The 25,828-nt window shown below is 37.6% G+C and overlaps 2 protein-coding genes across 2 annotated transcripts; both read right to left on the reverse strand.

Moving 5' to 3' along the window:
• Positions 1 to 685: 685 nt before the first annotated feature.
• Positions 686 to 18,126, reverse strand: LOC137385522 (solute carrier family 15 member 4-like). Its single transcript, XM_068071997.1, has 9 exons — positions 18,031 to 18,126; positions 17,243 to 17,812; positions 14,041 to 14,218; positions 11,985 to 12,087; positions 9,776 to 9,923; positions 7,284 to 7,463; positions 3,461 to 3,689; positions 3,180 to 3,278; positions 686 to 1,344 (listed from the first exon to the last, which is right to left on the reverse strand). The coding sequence occupies exons 2-9, from the start codon at positions 17,810 to 17,812 to the stop codon at positions 932 to 934; spliced, it is 1,920 nt and encodes a 639-aa protein (XP_067928098.1). The 5' UTR covers positions 18,031 to 18,126; the 3' UTR covers positions 686 to 931.
• A 2,786-nt stretch (positions 18,127 to 20,912) lies between these two features.
• Positions 20,913 to 22,310, reverse strand: LOC137390933 (proton-coupled folate transporter-like). The gene has a single exon (XM_068077250.1). The coding sequence runs from the start codon at positions 22,308 to 22,310 to the stop codon at positions 20,913 to 20,915; it is 1,398 nt and encodes a 465-aa protein (XP_067933351.1).
• Positions 22,311 to 25,828: the final 3,518 nt, after the last annotated feature.

The following is a 25,828-nucleotide window of genomic DNA, read 5'->3' on the forward strand; positions in this document are numbered from 1 at the left end:
AAACGAATTCATACATGTACATGTATATGTAAAACGAGTTTCACCTATGGGCGAGCAAAAAACTATGGACAAAATGAACTTGATGATATCTAAAGCATTCGAACATGATTGGTAGGTCGTCCTTATGACTAACTTTAGAGTGTTTCAAACTGGACTTTTCGTATGTAATCTATGACCATGAAAAGACAACTCCTGCTAAATTTCCATTTTGCGCAACTGGCACAGTTCACCAAAGAGAAAAACTAATAAATAGTGGCCAATAGTGTACATACTGCAGTTGTCATCCGGGTTTGAGATGCAAGTTTTGGTTGTGAAGATCCAAGAAATTAGTCAACAATGCTATCTCAGTTTGATAAAAACTTGACAACTAGAAAAAAATGAATACGAGCTGCCTATACCTACATTGTCATCTTTAATTGAAGCACCAGCTACCTTTGATCACTTCTTACATTTAGTCTTTTTGAAAAACATGTAGAGAATACAAAATAACATCACTGTAAAAGCAGTAAATGATATGCTCGCAAGGCAGATATATTTCTACTTGTATTTGATGTCTAATATTTGCAGCTAGGCGTTTTCAAAGTCAGCCTAGTAAACGCTGATTAGTGCAAGTCTGTGCTTAAAACAAGGTGCAGTTTGCAACTAGCCTGTTTTTTTGAACTGTAAAAACTCCAAAAGAAAAAGATGATCAGTGTTGTTTTTATAAGCCATACCATAGACAAAAGAGCAGTATTAACAAGAGTGTCTAAATAGAAAATAAAACAATTTAGGAATCACCACTTTTGAAAACATACATCTGTCATTGCATTGTTTTGCATTAAATATTATAGCGAGAGATTGAAATGTACAATAAAGAAAAATCAAATATTTCTGTACACGATTTTTCTATTGAACTCTACAAAGCAAACTCAAATATGTCTAGCAATAGAAATTACATCATCTCTCTTGGTCTATCCTTGTATGAGTATGAATAGTCATAAGAGTCATCGAGATAGTCATATGGATTAGAGTTGCTGCTGTCGAGAGACCGGTATCTAGAAATCTCTCCTAAAGACCGCTGTCTCTCAGGTCGGTCTATAATGACTTTTGATAAACTCAAATCATGTTGTTTTGCAATGTATGCAAACAAAATAGAAAACATTATTAAAAAGAGTGCGAGGATGTATAAAGAGATGTCTAGCCTCATACAGTTGATATTTGTTAAATCAGCCCAAATGTCTAAGGCGTAGAATACATAGGGCAGGCTCAAGCCTATGAAGTCTCCGAGGCCAGCCGCACACCAGAGAGCACCCATCACTATGCCTTGCATGTTTCTTGGGGCCTCGACGTAAGCAAACTCCATGGCTACAAAAGAGTGAAGCAGAATTTTTACTCATGTTATATGTAGACCAGCATTAGTGTAAGACTAAATACTATGAACAATGACTAAAACTTGTATGGCTGTACAAAGATATTGAAGCAGACAACTTTATAATAAATGATCGAAACTTGACGACAAGTATGATATAGGTCTGTCAAATCCTCTATGTCTGTGTCTGTAGTAGTCATACACTAATCTATATATATATATATAGATCTTGCATGTGATCATTTATAGCATCGATCATTTATAGCGTCGATAATTTATAGCGTCGATCATTTATAGCGTCGATCATTTATAGCGTCGATCATTTATAGCGTCGATCATTTATAGCGTCGATCATTTATAGCGTCGATCATTTATAGCGTCGATCACTGATCATTTATAGCGTCGATCACTGATCATTTATAGCGTCGATCACTGATCATTTATAGCGTCGATCACTGATCATTTATAGCGTCGATCACTGATCATTTATAGCGTCGATCACTGATCATTTATAGCGTCGATCACTGATCATTTATAGCGTCGATCACTGATCGCGTAGCGTAACGACGCCACCCGTAAAGACAAGCTGGCAAATAGTATTTTTGCAAACGCTGCATGAATATATGCCCTATTAATACACAGTATGGCAAGAGCAGCATAGTGTATTAGGTTAGATCACCAGTCTGCAGACCCAGAGGGTCCAAGTTTGAATCCTCTGAAGCATATTTTCATTAATAAAACTGTATTGCTATAACTGGATAGATGTACGACAACTGCTGAAATATATATATATATACATAACTAGGTGAATGCCCGGCGTTGCCCAGGTAATAAAAATCATTTGACAAAAAATTAATTTTATTTAACATACAACATTTACCATTCTAACTTTTAAACTTCATATCATGAAAAAAGTGTTGCGTGCAGCTCAGATAAATAAAAAGAAAAATATAACAACTGTAAAGGTGATTAAATGTGAGACAATTAGTATGTAATGGATAGATGGTCTGTTTTGCTACAATGATTACAATGAAAAACGATTTGACACTGTTACGATTATTACGAACTTGGAAAACAAAATAAAAATCATGAATATGTTGAGCTAATAATAACAATGATTTCATAGAAATGTGTGTGTAAAAAGGTTACGGTTGTAACCGAAGCTACCCATCCAACTTTTGAATATGACGGTACTGGTACCTCTCGATACCGGTACAAATGTAAAAGTGATATATCGGATTGTTTTTTGTCGATGCTCTGTCTGACCAAACGGAGAGAGAATGTAGATGCAATTCCTACTTGAGATAGTACAACAGTCCATGCGTAAAAGTTTTATATTTAAAAATTCCTAGCGATCGCAACAAGGAAACACCGGAAATTGGAGCTGGTAATAGGACATTTGAAATTGAAACGCCAAATTTAAAAATTACAAATTAAAAAAATAAGTAATGATTTTTTGAAATGGTTTCTAAAAATTTTCAAAAAGCAAAACAATACGCAAGAGGTAATTATTAATTGATAATAAAAAGTGCCTACCAATTAGCGATAAAGATACTGTAGATAAAAAGCCATGAATGGTAAGACCCAGCTTAGCCTTGTGGTTAGGTGTGTGTGTGTGCGAGTGTGTGCGTGGTGCGTGCGTGTAAACGCGTTGTTACAATCTTTGTGAATTCAAATCTGGTACGATGTGCATTTTTTATTCCTAAAACTTTTTTGCTTCAACTGGTTAGACAACAAACAGACAACAAACAGACAACAATCACTGATTTTTATAGCTAAAATTATTACTCTCCATGTCATATCTAGTTTTCACTGCTAGTTGATGACTTACCTGTTAATATCATGAATGTTTCACTTGCTCCAACTAAAATATACTGAGGTACTTGCCACCATATGCTGATAGTTGGTGACGCAGGATACACTCTGCCATCTGAAAAAACAATTGTTATAAGGCAGTGTCATGGGAAATCTGCTTTAGTATGCAAAAACATTTAGTAAGTAGATCTGCTTTTGCTAATATTTAGTGATACTCGGGTCATTCAAAATCAAAAATGTTAAATTCATTTTAGCATTTTTAATGCAAAGGCTAATACGCTGCGGTTATAATAATACCTATATTCTGAAGAGTGAAGCCACAATTGCATGTATCCCAGAGTCGAGCTGTTTCTAGAAAGCCAGCAGCTAAAAGTGCTGCCACAGCTAATAGCATACCAGCCAGCATTCGCCGCCAGGTATAGACTTTAATATTGTTGTAGGCCAGGAAGCCGTAGAGCTTTTGTACGAAAGGCACTGCCACCAATATGAATATATTATTGAAGATGCTCAGTGTTGAGCCAGGCACCTGAAAGTACACAAGAGACATATTGTTAGTATTAAAAACAATATTTAGTCTTAGTACACCTGGTTGTGTAAAGTAAAGCACTCAACAATCTGCAGGAATCTAGTATCATAATTGAAAATACTAAGTTCAATGATTGAGTTGCTATGAAACTTGAAGATGCTGACTGGATAGTGCATAGACGCATAGACAGGATAGTGCATAGACGCATAGACATGATAGTGCATAGATGCTGACTGATAGTGCATAACTATACAGTAAGTTAATAGGTCTATGGGATAGTGTGATTTTTTGTTTGCTAATCAGCTCATAACACAAAAGTTTTTATTAAGCAAATGGTAGAGCTATCAACAACATCTGTTAGACTAAAGTCCATCAGTTGCATTCATAAGATTTGACGTTGCTAATGTAGTGCAGAAGTATTCCTGATCAGATGGTTTTTCTGACAAGACACTCAATTCTTTAGTTAAAGGCTATAGCTTTAGCCTGTAACAGTTGATAGCAGGCTAAAGCTATATAATATGATAGTCTAATACATAAGTAACCATATAACATATTATAAGAGCTTTATTGAATAGAGGTAGGGATAAAATGAAATGACTTATTCTATGTGGTATTTGCATAGGACTAGTATTGTTAAATGTCAGGGTTATCAAAGTGTAACCACTAGACAGACAGTTTGTAGAAGAGATTCAAAGCAAGCAGGCTATTCAACACGCATTTTTCTATAAAACACGGAAATCTACAGACATGTAACAAAACCGATCTTTGTGATATAGGAGAAGGCTTGTGGGACATTGGAAACCAAGAGGGAGATAGAAAAGAAAAAGAGAGAGAATGATTGGCTTACAGTCATCATATGAAGTCTTTACTCAAACCAGCAGTATGTTTAGAGCAAAAGACATTCACTGTGTTTCGAATGGGTTCGGAGTTGCTTCCACTCCAAATCATAGAAACGGTAGAATCATAACTCATTTCATGCCATTTTACTTCACTAAATTAGTACAATGGCATTTGCTGTGAGAGTACTGCGCCATCATTGAAACACTCTCTGTTGATGAAGTCGAAGGAATAACACTGGGCCAAACTCTCCCCAGTGGAGGTAAAAAGTGTCAGCACACTTCAGCCAACAACCACGTGAGTCTCTGCTACGAAAAGCTTTACTGCTACTCACTACTGTTTCTGCTTGACTATTTGCTTTTACATGACCATTTACATGCCAATGATTGGTTCTTCATGCAAGGTTGGCTTAATGATTGGTTCTTCATGCAAGGTTGGCTTAATGATTGGTTCTTCATGCAAGGTTGGCTTAATGATTGGTTCTTCATGCAAGGTTGGCTTAATGATTGGTTCTTCATGCAAGGTTGGCTTAATGATTAGTTCTTCATGCAAGGTTGGCTTAATGATTGGTTCTTCATGCAAGGTTGGCTTAATGATTGGTTCTTCATGCAAGGTTGGCTTAATGATTAGTTCTTCATGCAAGGTTGGCTTAATGATTGGTTCTTCATGCAAGGTTGGCTTAATGATTGGTTCTTCATGCAAGGTTGGCTTAATGATTGGTTCTTCATGCAAGGTTGGCTTAATGATTGGTTCTTCATGCAAGGTTGGCTTAATGATTGGTTCTTCATGCAAGGTTGGCTTAATGATTGGTTCTTCATGCAAGGTTGGCTTAATGATTGGTTCTTCATGCAAGGTTGGCTTAATGATTAGTTCTTCATGCAAGGTTGGCTTAATGATTGGTTCTTCATGCAAGGTTGGCTTAATGATTGGTTCTTCATGCAAGGTTGGCTTAATGATTGGTTCTTCATGCAAGGTTGGCTTAATGATTGGTTCTTCATGCAAGGTTGGCTTAATGATTGGTTCTTCATGCAAGGTTGGCTTAATGATTAGTTCTTCATGCAAGGTTGGCTTAATGATTGGTTCTTCATGCAAGGTTGGCTTAATGATTGGTTCTTCATGCAAGGTTGGCTTAATGATTAGTTCTTCATGCAAGGTTGGCTTAATGATTGGTTCTTCATGCAAGGTTGGCTTAATGATTGGTTCTTCATGCAAGGTTGGCTTAATGATTGGTTCTTCATGCAAGGTTGGCTTAATGATTGGTTCTTCATGCAAGGTTGGCTTAATGATTGGTTCTTCATGCAAGGTTGGCTTAATGATTGGTTCTTCATGCAAGGTTGGCTTAATGATTGGTTCTTCATGCAAGGTTGGCTTAATGATTAGTTCTTCATGCAAGGTTGGCTTAATGATTGGTTCTTCATGCAAGGTTGGCTTAATGATTGGTTCTTCATGCAAGGTTGGCTTAATGATTGGTTCTTCATGCAAGGTTGGCTTAATGATTGGTTCTTCATGCAAGGTTGGCTTAATGATTGGTTCTTCATGCAAGGTTGGCTTAATGATTGGTTCTTCATGCAAGGTTGGCTTAATGATTGGTTCTTCATGCAAGGTTGGCTTAATGATTGGTTCTTCATGCAAGGTTGGCTTAATAATTACTCTTTTAGTGCAATTAGTTGACTCAGCATAAATGTGAAAGTGACCGTAATCCGAAACTAATTCTACTTTAGCAAGTTTCGTTTTAAAGAATTCATCACAAATTCAAAAAAGATTTAAATGCATTGTATAACTTCAAATTATTGAAACGGCAGAGGGTCAATTTGTTGGCAGCAGACAACTCTGAACCTACTCAAAGCATAGAAACGCTGTGATTGACGTTACACAGACCATTCATCAGCTGTTGACATTTATTTATATCCTTTATAAACAACAGAACTTTATGGTATATGTTATGCTTTTTGTTATAGTCAGCACTATCCTATGATATGTTATAGTCAGCACTATACTATGATATGTTATAGTCAGCACTATACTATGATATGTTATAGTCAGGTACTATGAAATGTTATAGTCAGGTACTACGATATGTTATAGTCAGGTACTATGATATGTTATATTCAGGTACTATGATATGTTATAGTCAGGTACTATGATATGTTATAGTCAGGTACTATGATATGTTATAGTCAGATACTATGATATGTTATAGTCAGATACTATGATATGTTATAGCCATAGTTCGACAGGATACAACAGTTGTAATTGACAACAAGTGTTTGACAATGATTTACAGGTACAACTAATAAGTACGTACATGTATGGGTGACAGGATATTGGCAATGTACCAAAAGTGTGACTGATTACTGAAGTTGGGCAACTAATGAAGATAAACAGGATACCCGTCAACCAATTGTAAAAATTGACCGCTAAATAATTGAACCAGTACAAAACTCACAACACAATTTATATGCTAATATGTTTAGTAAAAAGGTTTTCAAATTTAGTCAAAGCGTAATTGACTTATTTTAACATATTTTCTCAGTAGTTCACCACAGGCTCAAGTTCTTGAAAACCTAATATCTGTCTTCTAGTCGAGTTGCTTGAAGTGGATAATCATATTGATTCACTTGTGTCCTCATAATCCAACACTCTTTCCCTTATTACCCTACACTCACTCACCTCCGATCAACTACATATAGAGTTCTACATCATACATCTTCAACTTGTTATCGCTACACCGGCTCACAAACAATTTCTCGAACTTACTGTAACTTTGTTAATGCGAAAGTCTCTTCCAGCTGCGTACATGTAGTAGTCCTTACAGATGTTGTTGGTGACAAGGTCACTCAGATGTGAACAGGAGTTGTTTTCACTGTGGCAGGTCATATGGTCAGTAGGGTAGACTCGGAGATGAAGACCTTGCATTAGAAACACACTTCCATTCATCTACAACATCCGGCAGTGAGGCTGTCATGAGACAATGATTAGCCAGAAGTGATTCAGTGGAAGATAGCAGGAGCCAAATGGTAACAAATTGCACTGAAATTTTGAGTTGAAAATTCTGAAAAAAGTGTCCACACTCCACTTTCATCTAAGGAAGACAAAGGAACAAAAGAAGACAGAGAAGACGGGAGTAGAGTGTGGACAACTCCCACCGTGTTCTCATGTGTTTAGAGAACAAATCGGAACCCTTAATTCTTTTAATCAAAATATGTGTACTGTACAGCTGTGTGCAATAGTACATTAGAAAGTTGCGAGTTAACACAGAAACTTCGAATGCCATTTCTCTGAGCTCGTTTTTCTGCAACAAGACAAGGTCTGGTGATGCGAGTGGTAAGAAAATCCTAAATCAATAGTGATTCCTGGCAGAGATTGACTGAAATGACAATGAGCATGGCTGATACCCGTCAACACTTCCTACAACAACCCCCTAAATACTTATTATTTTGTCATCTATTTAAGGTCTTTAGAATTACTAGGCCCTCTATGACCGTTACTAAACAATCAACCTTCAGCTATGAGTACAATACAGGAAATTTAGCAGGAATAAACTAATGCAGTCCTAATTCAAGGAAGCACTATTATATACAATGTCCAAACAATCAATACCAAACCTAGTAGCACAGGCTATAGACTACTAAGTAAACAGGTTTTTAGTGACAAATTATAGCTTTGATTGAGGAGTAAGAAACACTTTTTGAGAAACTCAATTTTTTTCATTTGTAAAATGGATGATTTTCAACTGCTGCCAAAAGTTGTTGAAGCGGGCATAATTGCCTACATGTTCTATAATTATGGCAAAATCAAGATAACACATTGCAAGACATTGATGATGATACCAACATGCAATTTCTCGTGCGTCGAATATTTCCTTGGTCGTGTCAACACCTGTGATAATTGAAATTTTTTTCTTACAAGCTTGTTCAAGCATTTATTTTGAAATCTCTAACAAAAATGGAGTGCATCTTCTAATATTTGAAATTTGCCTTGCTATCAGAATGTTTTTAAAAATTGAGTTGTTTACACTACAAAAAATTACAAATTTATACATAGCTGACTATCACATAGCATAGTACCCGACTATCACATAGCATAGTACCCGACTATCACATAGCATAGTACCCGACTATCACATAGCATAGTACCCGACTATCAGATAGCATAGTACCCGACTATCACATAGCATAGTACCCGACTATCACATAGCATAGTACCCGACTATCACATAGCATAGTACCCGACTATCACATAGCATAGTACCCGACTATCACATAGCATAGTATCCGACTATCACATAGCATAGTATCCGACTATCACATAGCATAGTACCCGACTATCACATAGCATAGTACCCGACTATCACATAGCATAGTATCCGACTATCACATAGCATAGTATCCGACTATCACATAGCATAGTACCCGACTATCACATAGCATAGTACCCGACTATCACATAGCATAGTACCCGACTATCACATAGCATAGTACCTGACTATCACATAGCATAGTACCTGACTAACATATCATAGTACCTGACTAACATATCATAGTACCTGACTATAAAATACCATAGTATCTGACTATAAAATACCATAATATCTGACTATAAAATACCATAATACCTGACTATAAAATACCATAATACCTGACTATAACATATCATAGTACCTGACTATAACATATAGTGCCTGACTATAACATATCATAGTACCTGACTATAACATATCCTAGTACCTGACTATAACATTTCATAGTACCTGACTATAACATATCCTAGTACCTGACTATAACATATTCTAGTACCTGACTATAACATTTCATAGTACCTGACTATAACATTTCATAGTACCTGACTAACATTTCATAGTACCTGACTATAACATATCATAGTACCTGACTATAACATACCATAGTACCTGAATATAACGTAACATGATACCCGACTATAGCATACCATAATACCTCAATATAACATACCACCTGACTGTAACATACCATAATACCTAACTATAACATACCATAATACCTGACTATAACATACCATAGTATCTGACTATAACATATCATAGTATCTGACTATAACATATCATAGTACCTGACTATAACATATCCTAGTACCTGACTATAACATTTCATAGTACCTGACTATAACAGTTCATAGTACCTGACTATAACATTTCATAGTACCTGACTATAACATTTCATAGTACCTGACTATAACATACCATAGTACCTGACTATAACATAGCACAGTACCTGGCTATAACATATCCAGTAGGGAACTGTCAGCAGGAATACTAGAAACACCTTCCCGAGTTGTCTCACATCAGTAATTTGGTTGACATTAAACTCTCCTCCTTCATACTCCATATTAGCATAGTCTAGAAAGTGGTCTAATACCAAGCTGTAAACAGTAAATGGGATCACAATCACTGACAGCTGTATATTTCTTCAGATTAAATCATAAAAACTAATTGTCAATAGTTGCAGTAACTTCAATGACGAAAAACTTTGATATCGAAGCAACTATTCGTTTGCTTCGATATTGTCAAAAGCAAGTAGTAGTAGTAGCATCTGTAGTGGAAGTAGTAGTAGTAGTAGTAACAGTATTAGTAGTTGTAATAATAGTTGTAATAATAGTTGTAATAATAGTTGTAATAATAGTTGTAATAATAGTTGTAATAGTAGTTGTAATAGTAATTGTAATAGTAATTGTAATAGTAGTTGTAATATTGGTAGTAAAAGTAGTAGTAGGAGTAGGAGTAGTGGCAACAGTAGTAGCAACAGTAGTAGCAACAGTAGTAGTAGTAGGTGTAGTAGTGGTAGTAGTGGCAACAGTAGAGGCACCACTAGTAGCAACAGTAGTTGCATCAGTAGTAGCAACAGTAGTAGCAACAGTAGTAGCAACAGTAGTAGCAACAGTAGTAGCAACAGTAGTGCTAGTAAAAGTACTAGGCAATTGTCAAGATGAGATAAACCAAAAATACAGTTTTTGGTTTCTCTACAATTAGTTTGTTAAGCTCAAGTTTTATGTCTCCAATTTTTAAGCTAATTACTATCGTAGGCTATACTTGCATTTCATAAGAAGTAAACATACGAGAAATGTAGGTAATGAAGTTAAATATTAAAGATGGTAGTGTGTTATACCTTTCAGACGTATAAAACACTCAATAAAAATTTTTTGCGTTTTGTTGGCAGAGTTGTCGAAACAGATCTGACATTGTGCCATGGTTACAAATCAGATATACTGAACTTGACACAAAATGACAGAGTAAAGAGAGAACATTGTTGGTTAGAAACCTTCAAAACTGAGCAAGCTATCAAAAGGCGGAGACAGGAGGCGGAGACAGAAGGCGGAGACAGGAGGCGGATACAAGAGGCGGATACAAGAGGCGGATACAAGAGGCGGATACAAGAGGCGGATACAAGAGGCGGATACAAGAGGCGGATACAAGAGGCGGATACAAGAGGCGGATACAAGAGGCGGATACAAGAGGCGGATACAAGAGGCGGATACAAGAGGCGGATACAAGAGGCGGATACAAGAGGCGGATACAAGAGGCGGATACAAGAGGCGGATACAAGAGGCGGATACAAGAGGCGGATACAGGAGGCGGATACAGGAGGCGGGGACAGGAGGCGGGGACAGGAGGCGGGGACAGGAGGCGGGGACAGGAGGCGGGGACAGGAGGCGGGGACAGGAGGCGGGGACAGGAGGCGGGGACAGGAGGCGGGGACAGGAGGCGGGGACAGAAGGCGGGGGCAAGAGGCGGGGGCAAGAGGCGGGGGCAAGAGGCGGGGGCAAGAGGCGGGGGCAAGAGGCGGGGGCAGGAGGCGGGGGCAGGAGGCGGGGGCAGGAGGCGGGGGGACAGGAGGCGGGGGGACAGGAGGCGGGAGACAGGAGGCGGGGGGAAAGGAGGCGGGGGGACAGGAGGCGGGGGGACAGGAGGCGGGGACAGGAGGCGGGGACAGGAGGCGGGGACAGGAGGCGGGGACAGGAGGCGGGGACAGGAGGCGGGGACAGGAGGCGGGGACAGGAGGCGGGGACAGGAGGCGGGGACAGGAGGCGGGGACAGGTGCATATTTATGCTCTATTAGTTAAGAGTCTCCACAAGTGTATTCTGGGTGCAACTAAGAACACTGGCTAACTTTAACTTGATAGCAACTACTTGGCGATTTGACAAGACCTATGTAAGTTACTTTGGTGTAGCTTGATTTATTTCATGCCAACTGGCTGTGAAGTTACATCAACTGTACCATGTACTACAGGTTCCTACACACGTACCAGTTGCTACAGGTTCCAACACACATTCAATTGACTTGAAACCTGGTTTACATCTAGGATAATGATTTAGCCTCAAAACTGTGTTTCAAGTGTCCAGTAAATATGTCGGACTGAGCATTTATGCTGGTAGTTTGTTAATTCACACTGCCAAATAAAAAGTTACAAACAAAAAGTAGGTACCCAGGGCTTTCTTCTTTGACCATCTTTGCATTTTGGATAATCTTGAAGACATTTGTAATAACATTGCCAGCGCCTGCTGGTCTTCTTCTGTAAATTCCGGTACCTAAAATTACAGAATAAGTTATTGTTATAGAGCCACTGAATCACTATGTTTCCATGACATGTATGGTGCACAAATTTGAGCCAATCCATAAAATAACAGCATCATGAACGGCATAAATCCGCAAGCTAAGTGAGTTTTGCGATTTAAAATTTTCTATCGAATCCATCATTGTCGCGAATGATGAGAACGACACTTGCGGCTGCTATATGTCAGTCAGGTAGATCACCTATGGCCGCTCAAAAGAGAACTTTTCTCTCCTACATGGCAATCACATTTACAAAGAAGATATTGATGGAGATTAATACAGCGCAACAATAAGTTATGAGGTTACGAGTTTGTGACATTTGACAGTCTATAATGACATATTTATTGTGATAATCATCTCATTGTCTTTTCTTGTTGTATCCCAGTCGTATTATCTTAAGGAGTATACACAGGTCATTGTTGGTCAGTGCCTTCATTTATTACTAACTCTACTAGGCATTCCATGCTATGTTTACATTCTTCAGGCGTCCTTCATAACCCGACAATATTACTATTGCAGCAATCAGTTTCTTGATCGTTCTTAAAAATCTTAGAAACTGAAGAATACATGCAATAAACACAGAAAACGGCTGAAAATGCTTACAACATAGATTTATGTATTGCTCTCTGCGCTTAAACAGCCACGCAAAGCTAGACCCAAGCCTTTTAAGTACACTGCAACAAAGCAACGGTGTACAATTACCTGGTTTGACAGTTGAGATAGATGCGTTACAATGGTATTTAGTTATAAAACCAGATCACCTTTCTCAAGTGCAGCGCAGCAGATCAAGGAGAGTATATAAAAACTGATACTTTAAAATTGTACAGCAAAACCACTACCTTTCTCTATGGCTAGTTTACATGTAGGAAAGACTACCCGCTGTTAAAAATAATAAAATGGTTTGTAGAAATAATAACACATTCTAGTACTAAGTGTGTTTTTGAACATAGACATTAATCAACCATGCCAAGCTCATGTGACAGGTGGTCATGGTTATCTCTATCCTGTGATCAGCGCTTACAGGCAGACCTCGTGGTAAGTTTAATTAGCATTACTGAATTTCAGCAGATTATAGCTATATGATATATCTTAAGTCTTAGTTACAGAACACAACTTGATGTCAACACTTGTCTGGACAGCCACAATTAGAACTACTTCATGTTCAGTAAATAAATGAGTGCAAAAACAACCTCAAGGCTTCAGTTGCTGTGATGTCTGTAAAATGTATTCACTGTGACTGCAAGCTTGCACAACCTGTCAGACTCTAGTTGAGAGGCTTTACATACGTAGATCTACTTTCACATAGATGTACTTCCACCTAAATCTACATAGATGTACATTTACCTATTTAGGTATATGTACATCTAGGTAAATGTACATCTAGGTGAATGTACATCTTCTGTAAATGTACATCTTCTGTAAATGTACATCTTCTGTAAATGTACATCTTCTGTAAATGTACATCTTCTGTAAATGTACATCTTCTGTTAATGTACATCTACGTAAATGTACATCTACGTAAATGTACATCTACGTAAATGTACATCTACGTAAATGTACTTCTACGTAAATGTACATCTATGTAAATGTACATCTACAGAAACGTAGATGTACGTAACTGTAGATGTACGTAATTGTACATCTACATAGCTGTATTTCTACATAGATCTACTTCTACATAGATATACTCTAATAGGCACTACTACATAGGTGTACTCAGATACATACTCCTATGTCGATGTCTTACATAGACTTACTCTGAAGTTCTAAGACATTTGATCACTCCTAAATATTTTAACTTGTGTTCCAATTTACTTTGACATGCATTATCCTACATACTATGAACAGGCCTCCGTCAGGCCTCCGTCTGCCCTCCATGCACATATCTGTAGGATAATTGAGTATGGGTGACCAGTAGACAAACTTACCTGCTACAAAGAAAAGTAAGCTGGCAATCAGAGCTATCCAGGCTAAACCATGGCCATAGAAAAATGAATATTGATCTATGAAAGAAACGCCACCGACAGCGAAGAGGCAGCCCAAGTTGATAGCCCAGTAGTAGCGGGTAAAAAATAGTCGTGTTTCCGTACTCCCATTCTCAAATATCTACAAAAATAATGTGGAATAGCAGAGCTCTACTGATTATCTAATACAGAGTTTAGTCACGCTCATGAATAAAATTAACTCTATGGAATATCAGAGCTCTACTGATTATCTAATATAGAGTTTAGTTACACTCATGAATAAAATTAACTCTATGATATCATCGTGTTTTTGCTATCACTAATAGAGCTTAGTGTTATGAAACCTAACTATCCAGACGAAACCAAACCACTACAAGTCAAATTATGTAATTTGATCTCTATAATGAACCCTTGCAACGATGTCTGTAAAAATGTGGGATGTTTATTCTTAGCTAAACCTGCTATCAAGTCTTACTAACAAACCTCATCTAACCTCGCTACTCTCAATACTCAATAGATTGAGTTTAGCCTGAAAGTGATTTCAGATTCTTTGTGTGTACTCTGTGTGTACTTTGCGTGTACTCTGTGTGCACCTGGCGTGAATCGTGAGTGAACAGAGTGTGTACCCAGTATGTACCCTGTGTATATCTTTGTTGTAGCCTATGCGCATCTATCAACCTTGAGTTATCCTCTCACGCGCCATTTTCAATTAAATGTAATTGGATTGACACTGAAACTTCAATCGATTAGGAGATGATCCATGAACGAATCCAATCAAATGTTTTTACCACTCAGGATCTGTGTCTGTTATATTCCAACCAGTCGGCTATGTGCCGAGTCCCTATACACAGGGATTCCAAGTTTTCTTTTGACTAGAGTACACAAGGGTACAAGATAACGAGTTAGGGTATACAGTTTGTTGCCAGCGGATAAGGGCATGTATTTGATGGCGAATTAAAAGCCATGGCTTCAAATCTTCATAAATAGTTTATCGACTGTACATTCAAATTATAACAAAAATGGATTCGGTTTATCTGAAAATAGCTTAATGATACATTACAATAACGATGGAAATAAAGCATAGACTGACATTACTTAAGCAAAAATTAGATTGATTCAGTTTAAAAGATTGATTGCATCAAAAAAATATTGTTCATAGAAGTTCTAAATAATTTATCTACAAGTTCTCCAGGAGTAGTTGCAGCATTGCAAAGCAGGAAAGAACTATGGAGACCAATCATTTAAGAAATAATAATCATAATATTAAGAAATGAGAGAACAAAATATAAAAAAATTTCATGCCTTGCTGCTACCAAGGCATGAGTACTGCGTACATTGCGAAAGGCGGCGGAGAGACGACCACGTTTCGCAACGCATGCAGTACCCGTGTACCAAGGTTGACACGCCTATGGCGTTGCCGTTACAGCCATTGCCTCAGCCTTTATCAACACTCAACACTAACATCATTCAGCCGGTGGAAATGGTAATTTGTTTTTCAAAATTTTTTTAAAAAGACAATTTTCATCAAATGCAATGACTGTACATTGGTGGATGCTGACGCAACACTTACTGATCTAAACATTATACAGACTTGAAACTAACAGTACAATGATACCAATTATAGATATCAGTTGTGTATTGTATAACTCCAGAGCTCGTTGCAGTGACCTGGAGAGAGTCACAGATTAGCCATTACTCAGTTATGGACATTAAACTATACTAGCGCTGACCATGGCAAAAAACCATCTACATGGAATTGTTGGAAATGATAATTGTTGCGATAAAACTGGAAGACATTCAATAAGAACTGAAGAATTGTAAGAACGGCATGGATAGACAAATTTTCACTTATATCACATTTAGGGAGGGGGCAGATTGGCATCCTCTACCGAGCATGTAATGTAAATAGAATTTATAAACCTAGCTTCTGGAGTACAGAGCCAACTAGCACATGCCAAAAAAGCTAGTAGTGTGAAAAAGGAAGCTCTCGAGTTTGCAAGGTTGACCAGGGAAAGTCATTTCAGTGTATAATCACGATATAAAGACTCGATTTCAGTAACTGAAAAAAAGAATAAAAATAAAGAAGCGATAAAAGCAAGCTACGACATACCGACATGCAACGCACAACTTTCATAACAAAAGGAGTGCTTTTTCATTCGCATAAACAAGCTAAAACCTAGTAATAGCTTGTGACATGTAAAAATAACTGCGTGAAATAGAATGCATAGAATAACCGGCTGACCACACTGTCGAGCAAGAAGGGTGTGCATCAACCCTGCAGATTAAGAATAGCTATTAATAATCTAGCTTGCAAGCGCCTCTTACGCATTTTGCTTGCATAATGTTTTATATTTTCAATGCTTGAATGACTACGCGCAGATGTGTGTCACGCTATTAACATTTGAAATATAATTATTGCGAGTATGTGTGCACGAGTATGTGTGCGTGTGTACTTGTGAATTTAGACGTGACAAAAAGCTATAAGCACCTCGCGGAGATAAAGTTTCCTCGAGGCGTTGAAGTTCTTTGAAATCATGTGCGCCAAATGTTATCTGATGCCCCTAATTAGCGTAGGTGGTGGAATTCTAAGTACAAGTGGGTTATTAAAGAATCTGTTGACTTCCATATTCTAACAAATGAAATTTTTATTTGGGAGCATCAATAGACAATCGCTGCTCTCATCTATAAGATAGAAGAGCGCTCAAATTGCCTCTTTGTCGCTTAATCAAACTCATCCTATAGTTTAGTCGGAGTCTCATTGCCATATGAGACTCCGACTAAACTAACTCATAAATATATGAGTCGACGTGATAGCCCCTCTTCGAATCATTACAGCTTTTCATGAAGAACATTTTTGACAGAAAGGAAAGTCAATCCAGAGAGTTTTGTTTTGTTTAGTAGAAACTTGAATGAAATAGGCTAATGACTGATGACTGGATAATACCGACAGTTGACCGCTACTAATAACTGCCTGTCATATTAACATAGTTTAAGCTAGACTCTACAAGCAAAATTAATGAACTACATATAGGTATATCAATGAATAATTTTGCTACTGTGGTCTAACTTATATTAATTTACTGTAACTAACCCACAGTGGTGCTGTTCGGTCTGTATCACCTTTAAAAACTGCCCTGGCTGGCTTCAATTAGTATACATCACCTACCTGGTCTCCTCCGAATGGTATTAGGTTGGTGCGAACTAAACCGGCTCCCAGCCCAATAATCATAAGGGATGAGAAGATGATGGAGGAGATCGTCCGATCCCTAATGTCAGGGCTCGATATAAGGATACCCGAGTCGGTCTTGTTGCATACCATTCCTTCGAAGCTCCAAGAATCGGATGGAGGAATGAAGAAAGTGGCGGAGAAAAAGAGGGTATAACCAAGGAAATAGATTATGTAGCCAGTAACTATCATGGAGTAGTGGCCGAAGTAGCTATCGGAGAGCCAGCCACCAAGGAGTCCTACTATGTACATGACGCCAGTCGTCGCGAGTTGTGTGCTCATGGCAAAATAACTTGGCCAGCAGAGAGGCGACTTGATGAGAAACATTGCTAGATTCACGATTACGCTGTACCAGGCGAGGCGCTCGAGAGTGACTGCTAGGTAGATGGTCCAACAGGCCCTTGAGCGAATTGTGGCGGGAGTTGTATCCTTCTGGTCTCGAAAACTGCGGAAGATCAGGGGCTCCCTCTCCTCCTGGCTCATTTCTATTCCAATTGGCAGCATAGACATCTGCAAAAAGTCACATGCTGTTTGCTTTACACTAAACTGCAGTAGGCTCTATGATTTGATCAATATTTAGTTTTTAAACAAACAGCATTCAGCAATTTTTAATAAAAATAGACATGCTTCCAAAACTCGAGTACCAAACATATACAAAAATTTTAGACTATCAAGTACTCTCTGTTACTGTAGCTGAAGTTATAGTATGTCTTATGCGCAAGGCTTACCTTGAGATTTTGTGTGTATATTCAAAGTAATTATCAGTGCCTCGAGCGTATGGTCGTCTCTCCTGACCATGTGCTCAGCTCCCACACGTGTAATAACAGATCGCTCCTCAGCGTAGATAGTTTTCAGCTTCATTGCCCAGGCTTAAGCGATGAGAGCCAAGCTTCTAGCTATGTAATAAGATATTCAACCGATTAGGCACAAGCTACTACAAATGCCCGTGGCTGGTTTTCAAAAGACCATAATCACGGTCTATTTTCAAGGTGAAATTCTGGGACATTTATGGGAACAATAAAGCGCATAGCCATCAGAAATTCAATGGAGTTATTTAATGTTAGTCCGTAGCTCGGCCTATATGTTGTCAGTGAAAGCAATACTTCATTGAAAGTTTCAATTCTTCAAATTATCGCTTCGTGGATTTCTGATGTTTTTTTAAATTCCATTAACGTTATAGTTAAAGTTATATTATAACTTATATCTACCGTGAATTTATCCAGCCCAAGTAAGTTGTTGATTCCTATCTTTTAGCTCGTAGATGAATCAGTAACCATCTTGTATAATTTGTGTGATTTCTCTTACACTCATAGCTAAGTAGTTCCGCTACTAAAATCTGGTCCGTTTGCCAATTTATTGCACATACCAAAGAATCTAACAATGATTACGTACTAGCTTTGTGTGCACACCTCTTCTTTTGCTATGTGAGGCTGACACCAATAATCACATTTTTACAGCTTTTACCTGTTGAGATACTGTGTAGGTATAGGCGCAATAAAGTTAATCCAGAAGCAACACCCTAACAAAAAAGTGATTATTTTATGGGAAAAGCTTCATTAGGTTGAAGAAAAACCAAAGAACTACCGTAAAATATTGGCAATTTAATCAAATGGTTTACTCTTCAGAAATCTTCTACAGGCTGCACATTTATACATGACTACAGAATCAAATTATAAGCGTCTATCCATCTTGCTATTAACAGCCTGCTAACAAGTTCACAATGACTCTAAACTAGAAGCATCATAACTACAGCAAGTTTTGCTAATCTTAAACCTTCCAATCCGCTACTGTCTGCCAGAGTGCTTAGAGCTTCAGCAATAACATGGAATTGTCTATCCCTGCTTACAAGTTTCACTAATCTTCTCATTAGTTAAATCTTCTACTAGAATATATGTACATAGCTATAACTATAGAAATGTGTGACTAGTATGAAAGTAGCCAACTTTGGACATGAGAAGAAAACTCTCAATAGCAGATGTAGTTATATAACCAATAAAAAATTAAAAAAAATTGGGTCAACATGTATCACTTGCATATACATGTAGCTGTCAATTATCAAATTACGCAGAGATCTACGATCACACAAGAGCAGAGAGCAGCAAAAGACAATTGAGATTAGTTGAAGGAGTTCACTTCTAATAAAACAATATCAAGAAACAATAGATGTTGATATCAGAGAGCTCTGGAAGCAACTGATATGTTCTGCTGGAATCAGGGGCTCTAAAGGGCTGCCATTATCAGGGGATTAAATTTAGCAGCCATTGTGTTTTGCTGGCAACAGGGTCCACTGGAGAGCAGCTGGCATGTTTTGTTAGTATCAAGGTGCTCGAAGGAGCAGCTGAAGTGTTCTGCTGGTAACAAAGAGGTCTAGAGTGCAGCTGATGTTTCTGTTGGTAACAAAGAGGTCTAGAGAGCAGCTAATGTTTCTGTTGGTAACAAAGAGGTCTTGAGTGCGGCTGATGTTTCTGCTGGTAACAAGGAGGTCTTGAGTGCAGCTATTGTGTTCTGCTGGTATCATGTAGCTCAAGAACATCTAAAGGCTCTACTAGTTTTAAAAAAACTCAAATTAAAATCAGAGCTGCCGCACTAAATTTAAAACTAAGTAAGCCATTTATTAAACTTACTTTAATGCAGGTTTTTATGCAATACAAGTGATAGTTATTACAGGAGCAGACAACTGCTATGTAATGCTAGCTCGTCCTACTAAGATACAGTAATCATGATTATAGGATGAAGCCACATGTACTGAATGCATTGCAATGCATGTAGTATCAGCAAGTAAAGCACATCTAGCTCAAAAGCTACTTTGTATATAACTAGGTAGTTTCCTTAATTCTATAGGTTTAGATATGAGTGCATGTCTATGATATATGCATCGGACCAGCTTATGATTAGTTGGAAAAAGATGAGTATGGCATGTCTGTTAACCTACTGTAAGTTACCTGAGTTCATATACCTTAGCTATCGACTCTCCACTTACCTCTAGTTTTTATCACAATTGTCCCAACACATGTCTACCAGAACATACACTGTAGCTTCAAGCTTTAAGCTTGGTCGATATCGGCTGCTGCTCATGTGAAAGACCTAGGCTATGGATGAAAATATTTGGCTTGTATAATTATATAATTACGCTTCTACGCATGAGCGGTGACTGGCGTGAACTAGATTTAAAACAAGATCATGGCTAGCAACCCTTATTGCTATTCACTAAACAAACGCATTTTAGGCAAAATTATTTCTATGCATATAATTCTTTTCATCTGTAATAATTCAGCGAGATGAATATCGATGCAAAAAGTGTTCCCGAGCCTAAATATGTTGAGACTGTTGGCTTTCCTGTAACTTGTAACATACGGAAATCATTTAATATAACGATAGTGTTTTAGAAAAATACAAATATAATCTCACAATGAATGCACAAAAGCACAAATAGGCTCAAACTGGCAAGGTTTTAGAAGAACTAATAGTTTACAATTTGGTGTTGATACGTGTCAGCGATGCCGCCATTTTCTACACAACTAGCACTACCAGTAACACTAGTTGTAGTGATGTAAAGAGAACAGCCAGATATGCAAAATTCTTATGTCAGATAAGAATGCTGGTATTGAATTTAATTTCTAATAGAAAAATGTCCGAGTCTGTTATCATTCCATTGGACGAATGTGAGGGCGGGCACAGTCAACAACAACAGGAAGGCAGCGATAGCGAAGCAGAGGCCAGGCCAAAGGTTTAGCGTGAGTGGGTAGGTGCTGTTGAAAAGGAGGCTGGCCAATAGGGTGGTGACACACTGAACAGTGGCATAATATCCCATTCCTGATGCCTGTTCTGCCTCATTCAAAGTATGCGAAATGTAAAGTCGACCCCCGACCCAAGGGTAAGGCACAAATAAGCGGAACAAAACGGCCAACCAATAGCAAGCTGCGTATTCGGCGTAGCCAAGAAGGAGGTAAGAAATGGCTCCACTGATAGTACCGAGTACTGTGAACCCGATGTCACTGAGTTTATAATGAGTCGTGAAGATATGAACAAAGAGAGTGCTGCCAAGAAGTGCTGTCAGGCAGTTGGCACCTTGATAGATACTGTACTCAGTGTTAGACTTGCCGTACTGCTTTGTTAGATAAAGGAATATGATACCAGTGACTCCAGCTAATGACAGGAAAGCTATCATAGTACTCATCACCACTATGTGAAGGTGCAGACGTTTGGAGTTCCTCCTTTTTCGAAAAACTGTCTGAAAGTACCGTTTGAAAGAATCGTAATTGAAGCAATGTCGAATAGTGGAACATCTTTTATATTCCGATTCCGATTCAGCTGGTTGAGGTGAATGTATGTTCTTGACTCTAAACAAAATGTCAGCGAGCCCAACTAGCTGTAGAGCTCCATATAGAATCCAGGCATAAACAAGGCCATTCTCAGACGAATCTATAATAGGGCCAGCTAAAAACGTACCAACAGCGTTTGACAGAGTGTTCATCCCTTCAAGTACGGCAAATCTTAGACCGAGGTTGCTCGCGTTAGGATCCCAAATTAGATAAGTCATGCTTGCCATGTTGATGGTCGGAAAGTAGCCTGTTATACCCCAAGCTACAGGGGCGATAAGAAGTAAAGAAGGGTCCCAGTCAATGAAAATAATTTGTAGTATAATCAAGACAGCTGTAAGCAGTCCTCCAATTAGAGGAAGTACTAGGGGTAAACGCAGACTACGGTGATTGCTGTAACCGCTGAGCATCGTCACGCAACAGATTGCTGGAGGAATTGAGCCTAAGCTAGAGTAAATCATCCAGTATGACGTTTCTTGTTGAAGGGTGGCGTGAGTTTCTTCCCATGAAACATTAGAACACCGGCTAATGTTGAATCCTTTCTGAATGCAAAGCTTGACATAGAGCGTTTGCTGCCAAACCACCAGACCTAGTCCAAATGAGCAGTAGTAAAAGAAGAACATTGGCTCCACTGTTACTATAGTATTTACTGCCTTTAGAATACTAACGGCTCCGTCTCCTCGCTTCATGTTGAAGTAGAAATTAAACTGACACCAGAGGTCACTATCACTCTTACTGCCCTGAATAGTCACTCACACAAACACTATTTGTCACTTTAATGCAAGTGACTGTCGCTCCAGTGAGAACTTGATGTCATTTCCAAAGAGCATACACCAGATGGCTCTCTGGTAAAAACTATATTCCAATCTCATGAAGAGTATGTGTCAGTTTTATAAAGATGAGATGCCACTCCTGTAGAGACTAGATGTCACTCCTGTAGTGATTAGATATTATTCTTGCAAAGATGAGTCGCTCTTCTGACTCACAGCCATCACATGTTCAACAGGCTTCTATTCCAACCCAATCTTGCTTCAACCTTGTCCTGTGCATGACTGCTGTGTTATCTTCTATATCAGATCTCTTCGATTCCGCTGATAAGCTTGTTTAGTAGTATCCCAGATGGAGTGATATCATTATTTGGCAGTATATTGAGTGTGTCTGATTTAAAAAAGAAACAAAGTTATCAAGTTATGTCCCAATTTAAAGTAATCATTTTAGTTATAGTTCTCCGAGTTAACATATGTTACAATAAAATGGCCTTCAGTAACGAAAGTGCCATTCGACCAAACTAGCCAAAAATTAGTTCCAATTTTTACTTTTTATTAACATCATCTGACAGCTGTGACTAAAGAAAACTTTCAGTATCACCATACAAAACTTTTAAAAAAACCATACAAGCTTTTAACAGACTTTAAACATAAGAAAATTTTATGCATGGTGCAGACAAACTTCTCTGTACTCCAATGGTTAAGCAGGAATAAAATGTGAGGGCAGCAAAGACAATAGAAAGCAATATATACAGTATAAATGACACTCAGTGAATGTAAAGTTAGGGTAAGCATTTGATACCTTTTTACACCAAATGAGCAGTCAGCGACTGAGAAAATGACCACAAGAATGGTTTTGGCAAAATCGTAAATGGTATGTGACAGTTCTTCAAAGCTTGTGCATAATGTGATAAATTAGGTACCAAAGGGCTGCAGACAGTAATAAGTGTTGGTCAGAGGTAAAGCCAACATACCAGGAAGCATTGGTTGCCTTTCATCAATCAACCTTAGCTTTTCATTCCAAGTCTCATAAAGATGAAATTAGACAAATTTTTTTAGTAGATTTTACCAAAAAGTATCAGTATTTTTCAATTATTTGCAATGGTTTTTAATGTTTGAGGTGTTCTGACTGTCAGAATGTTTTAGATTAGCATCTATAAAACTTGATTGCGATTAAAACTCTCAGAAGACAAATAAGTGTGAAATGATGTGACTAGTTGTTATTGTTGTGATGGTTGATATTGGCTATGGCTGTTCAAGTTGTAGCGTTACATGACTCTATGCTACCAGTTTCTTTGGAATTATGCCATAATCTTACGTTTGATTGTGCTGAGTGTTTTAATTCTGATCAAGTTTTATCGATTTTAATCTTGAAATATCCTGGCAATCAGATCACCTCAAACATTGACAACAATTGGAAAACATGTAATAGAAAAATACCAATATTTTCTAATAAATACTGATACTTTCTGATAAATACTGATACTTTCTGATAAATACTGATACTTTCTGATAAATACTGATACTTTCTGATAAATACTGATACTTTCTGATAAATACTGATACTTTCTGATAAATACTGATACTTTCTGATAAATACTGATACTTTCTGATAAATACTGATACTTTCTGATAAATACTGATACTTTCTGATAAATACTGATACTTTCTGATAAATACTGATACTTTCTAATAAATACTGATACTTTCTAATAAATACTGATACTTTCTGATAAATACTGATACTTTCTGATAAATACTGATATTTTCTAATAAATACCGATACTTTCTGATAAAATCTACAAACATGCTGTGCAAGTTCATCTTTAATAGCTCAAATATGAAAGTCTCTTGATCTGACATATCTAGACAAGCGGCTGAATGAAGAGTAGACAATTGACTTCACAACATAAAAATATCAAAACTGCTTTATTGAAATGGCAGCTACAAGTTCTTAGTGTGCCACATGCAATGCATTACGCTCTCTGTGCTGATGGAAGATGCATGAAACTCATACAAGGAACTCAATTTCATAAGTGTATTGGACAACAATATTGCATCTTGTTACAAAAACACGCCGTAAAACTATCATAATATGTTGTGTGAATAAGTCATGTGCCTACAGGTTGTGTACCTAATCCTTTGAAGCATGTCAATGCATTTATTAGGTGGTGAGGATAATTATAATGGGTTCATTACTTCAGGGATATCTGCAATCTCTTTAGTTTTTTTAACAAGATATTCACTTGCTCATTGCGAACCAAAGGTGTGTGTGATGAGTGCTGCAAAGCTAGTCAGGTGTCTCAGAAATGGAGAGTGAGACAACCTTAACAATGTGTCTCAGAAATGGAGAGTGAGACAACCTTAACAATGTGTCTCAGAAATGGAGAGTGAGACGACCTTAATAATGTGTCTCAGAAATGGAGAGTGGGACGACCTTAACAAGATGTCTCAGAAATGGAGAGTGGGACAACCTTAACAATGTGTCTCAGAGATAGAGAGTGAGACAACCTTAACAAGAGATTGATGATTATTGACACTTTGAAGAATACTTTGTTTATTCTAGCATAAGTTTCTCACATTGGAGCTGAAGATATTCCATGATACTCTAGTTTGCGTGCTGCTGATATCTCTTGTCATTCTACTTGTATTCAAGGCTAGATGCTATCTATAAGAAATAGTACTGATACGATAATAATATGATCTTATGGGAATGCTGATACGATCTATGAGAAATAATGTATTGATAAAATACTGATCAAGTATTGATCAATACATTTTACAGACCATATTCAATATATTCTAAGTACAATGTGAATGTTATTTGTAGCAGTTATATGTGTCAGTTGTAGCTTACCATCACATCAAGTTTCATGCAATATTGAGGTACCAAAGCTAGGCATGTCAATATACTCAGTTGTAATTAATAATCCATAGCATGAGTTGTCTTCTCACAGCAAGTAACATATGCCTCTATGTTCCCACACCTATTCTTGTTTAGTTTTGCCAAATAACGTATGATGTTCATTTCTACTTAGCTAACTACATTAGGAGAAACAGGAAATAAGTTTTTCATTGAATATGGTTGCGGTCTTTGCTGAATTCATGTGAGTCTTACTTTGTTTTAAACAAAACGGTTGCATCTATTAGATAGCTCAACTTCCTATTTGTATAATTACTTTGAGATTTTAACTTTAAAAAACAGCAATGATTATTCTTTTTTAAGTCCGTGTGAATTAATGGAAACAGTTCTTATAATTTGTTGGCTTGACAATTAAATGCCTCATATTTTGAGATTTTACGTTAACAATTTCTTATCAATTTTTTTTATGTATTTTGCTATTAAAGATTTGAAGTTGTTTTCCCTTTGTACAGAAGGTTAGTGGATTTTAATCAGAAAAGCGATTGCATGTATTACCAACTATTCAGTCTGTCAGTGA

The sequence above is a fragment of the Watersipora subatra genome, chromosome 1 (genome assembly GCF_963576615.1).
Source record: "Watersipora subatra chromosome 1, tzWatSuba1.1, whole genome shotgun sequence".
Lineage (NCBI taxonomy): Eukaryota > Metazoa > Bryozoa > Gymnolaemata > Cheilostomatida > Watersiporidae > Watersipora > Watersipora subatra.

What these genes read in the sequence shown, in the direction of transcription:
- LOC137385522 (XM_068071997.1), bottom strand. Translation starts at nt 17,812, where the DNA reads ATGTCTATGCTGCCAATTGGAATAGAAATGAGCCAGGAGGAGAGGGAG. An exon ending in GTCAAAGAAGAAAGCCCTGG is followed by an intron (nt 9,924 to 11,984) that starts GTACCTACTTTT and finishes TACTGTTTACAG; the next exon opens with CTTGGTATTAGACCACTTTC. An exon ending in TTCGCATTAACAAAGTTACA is followed by an intron (nt 3,690 to 7,283) that starts GTAAGTTCGAGA and finishes GTGTACTTTCAG; the next exon opens with GTGCCTGGCTCAACACTGAG.
- LOC137390933 (XM_068077250.1), bottom strand. Translation starts at nt 22,310, where the DNA reads ATGAAGCGAGGAGACGGAGCCGTTAGTATTCTAAAGGCAGTAAATACT.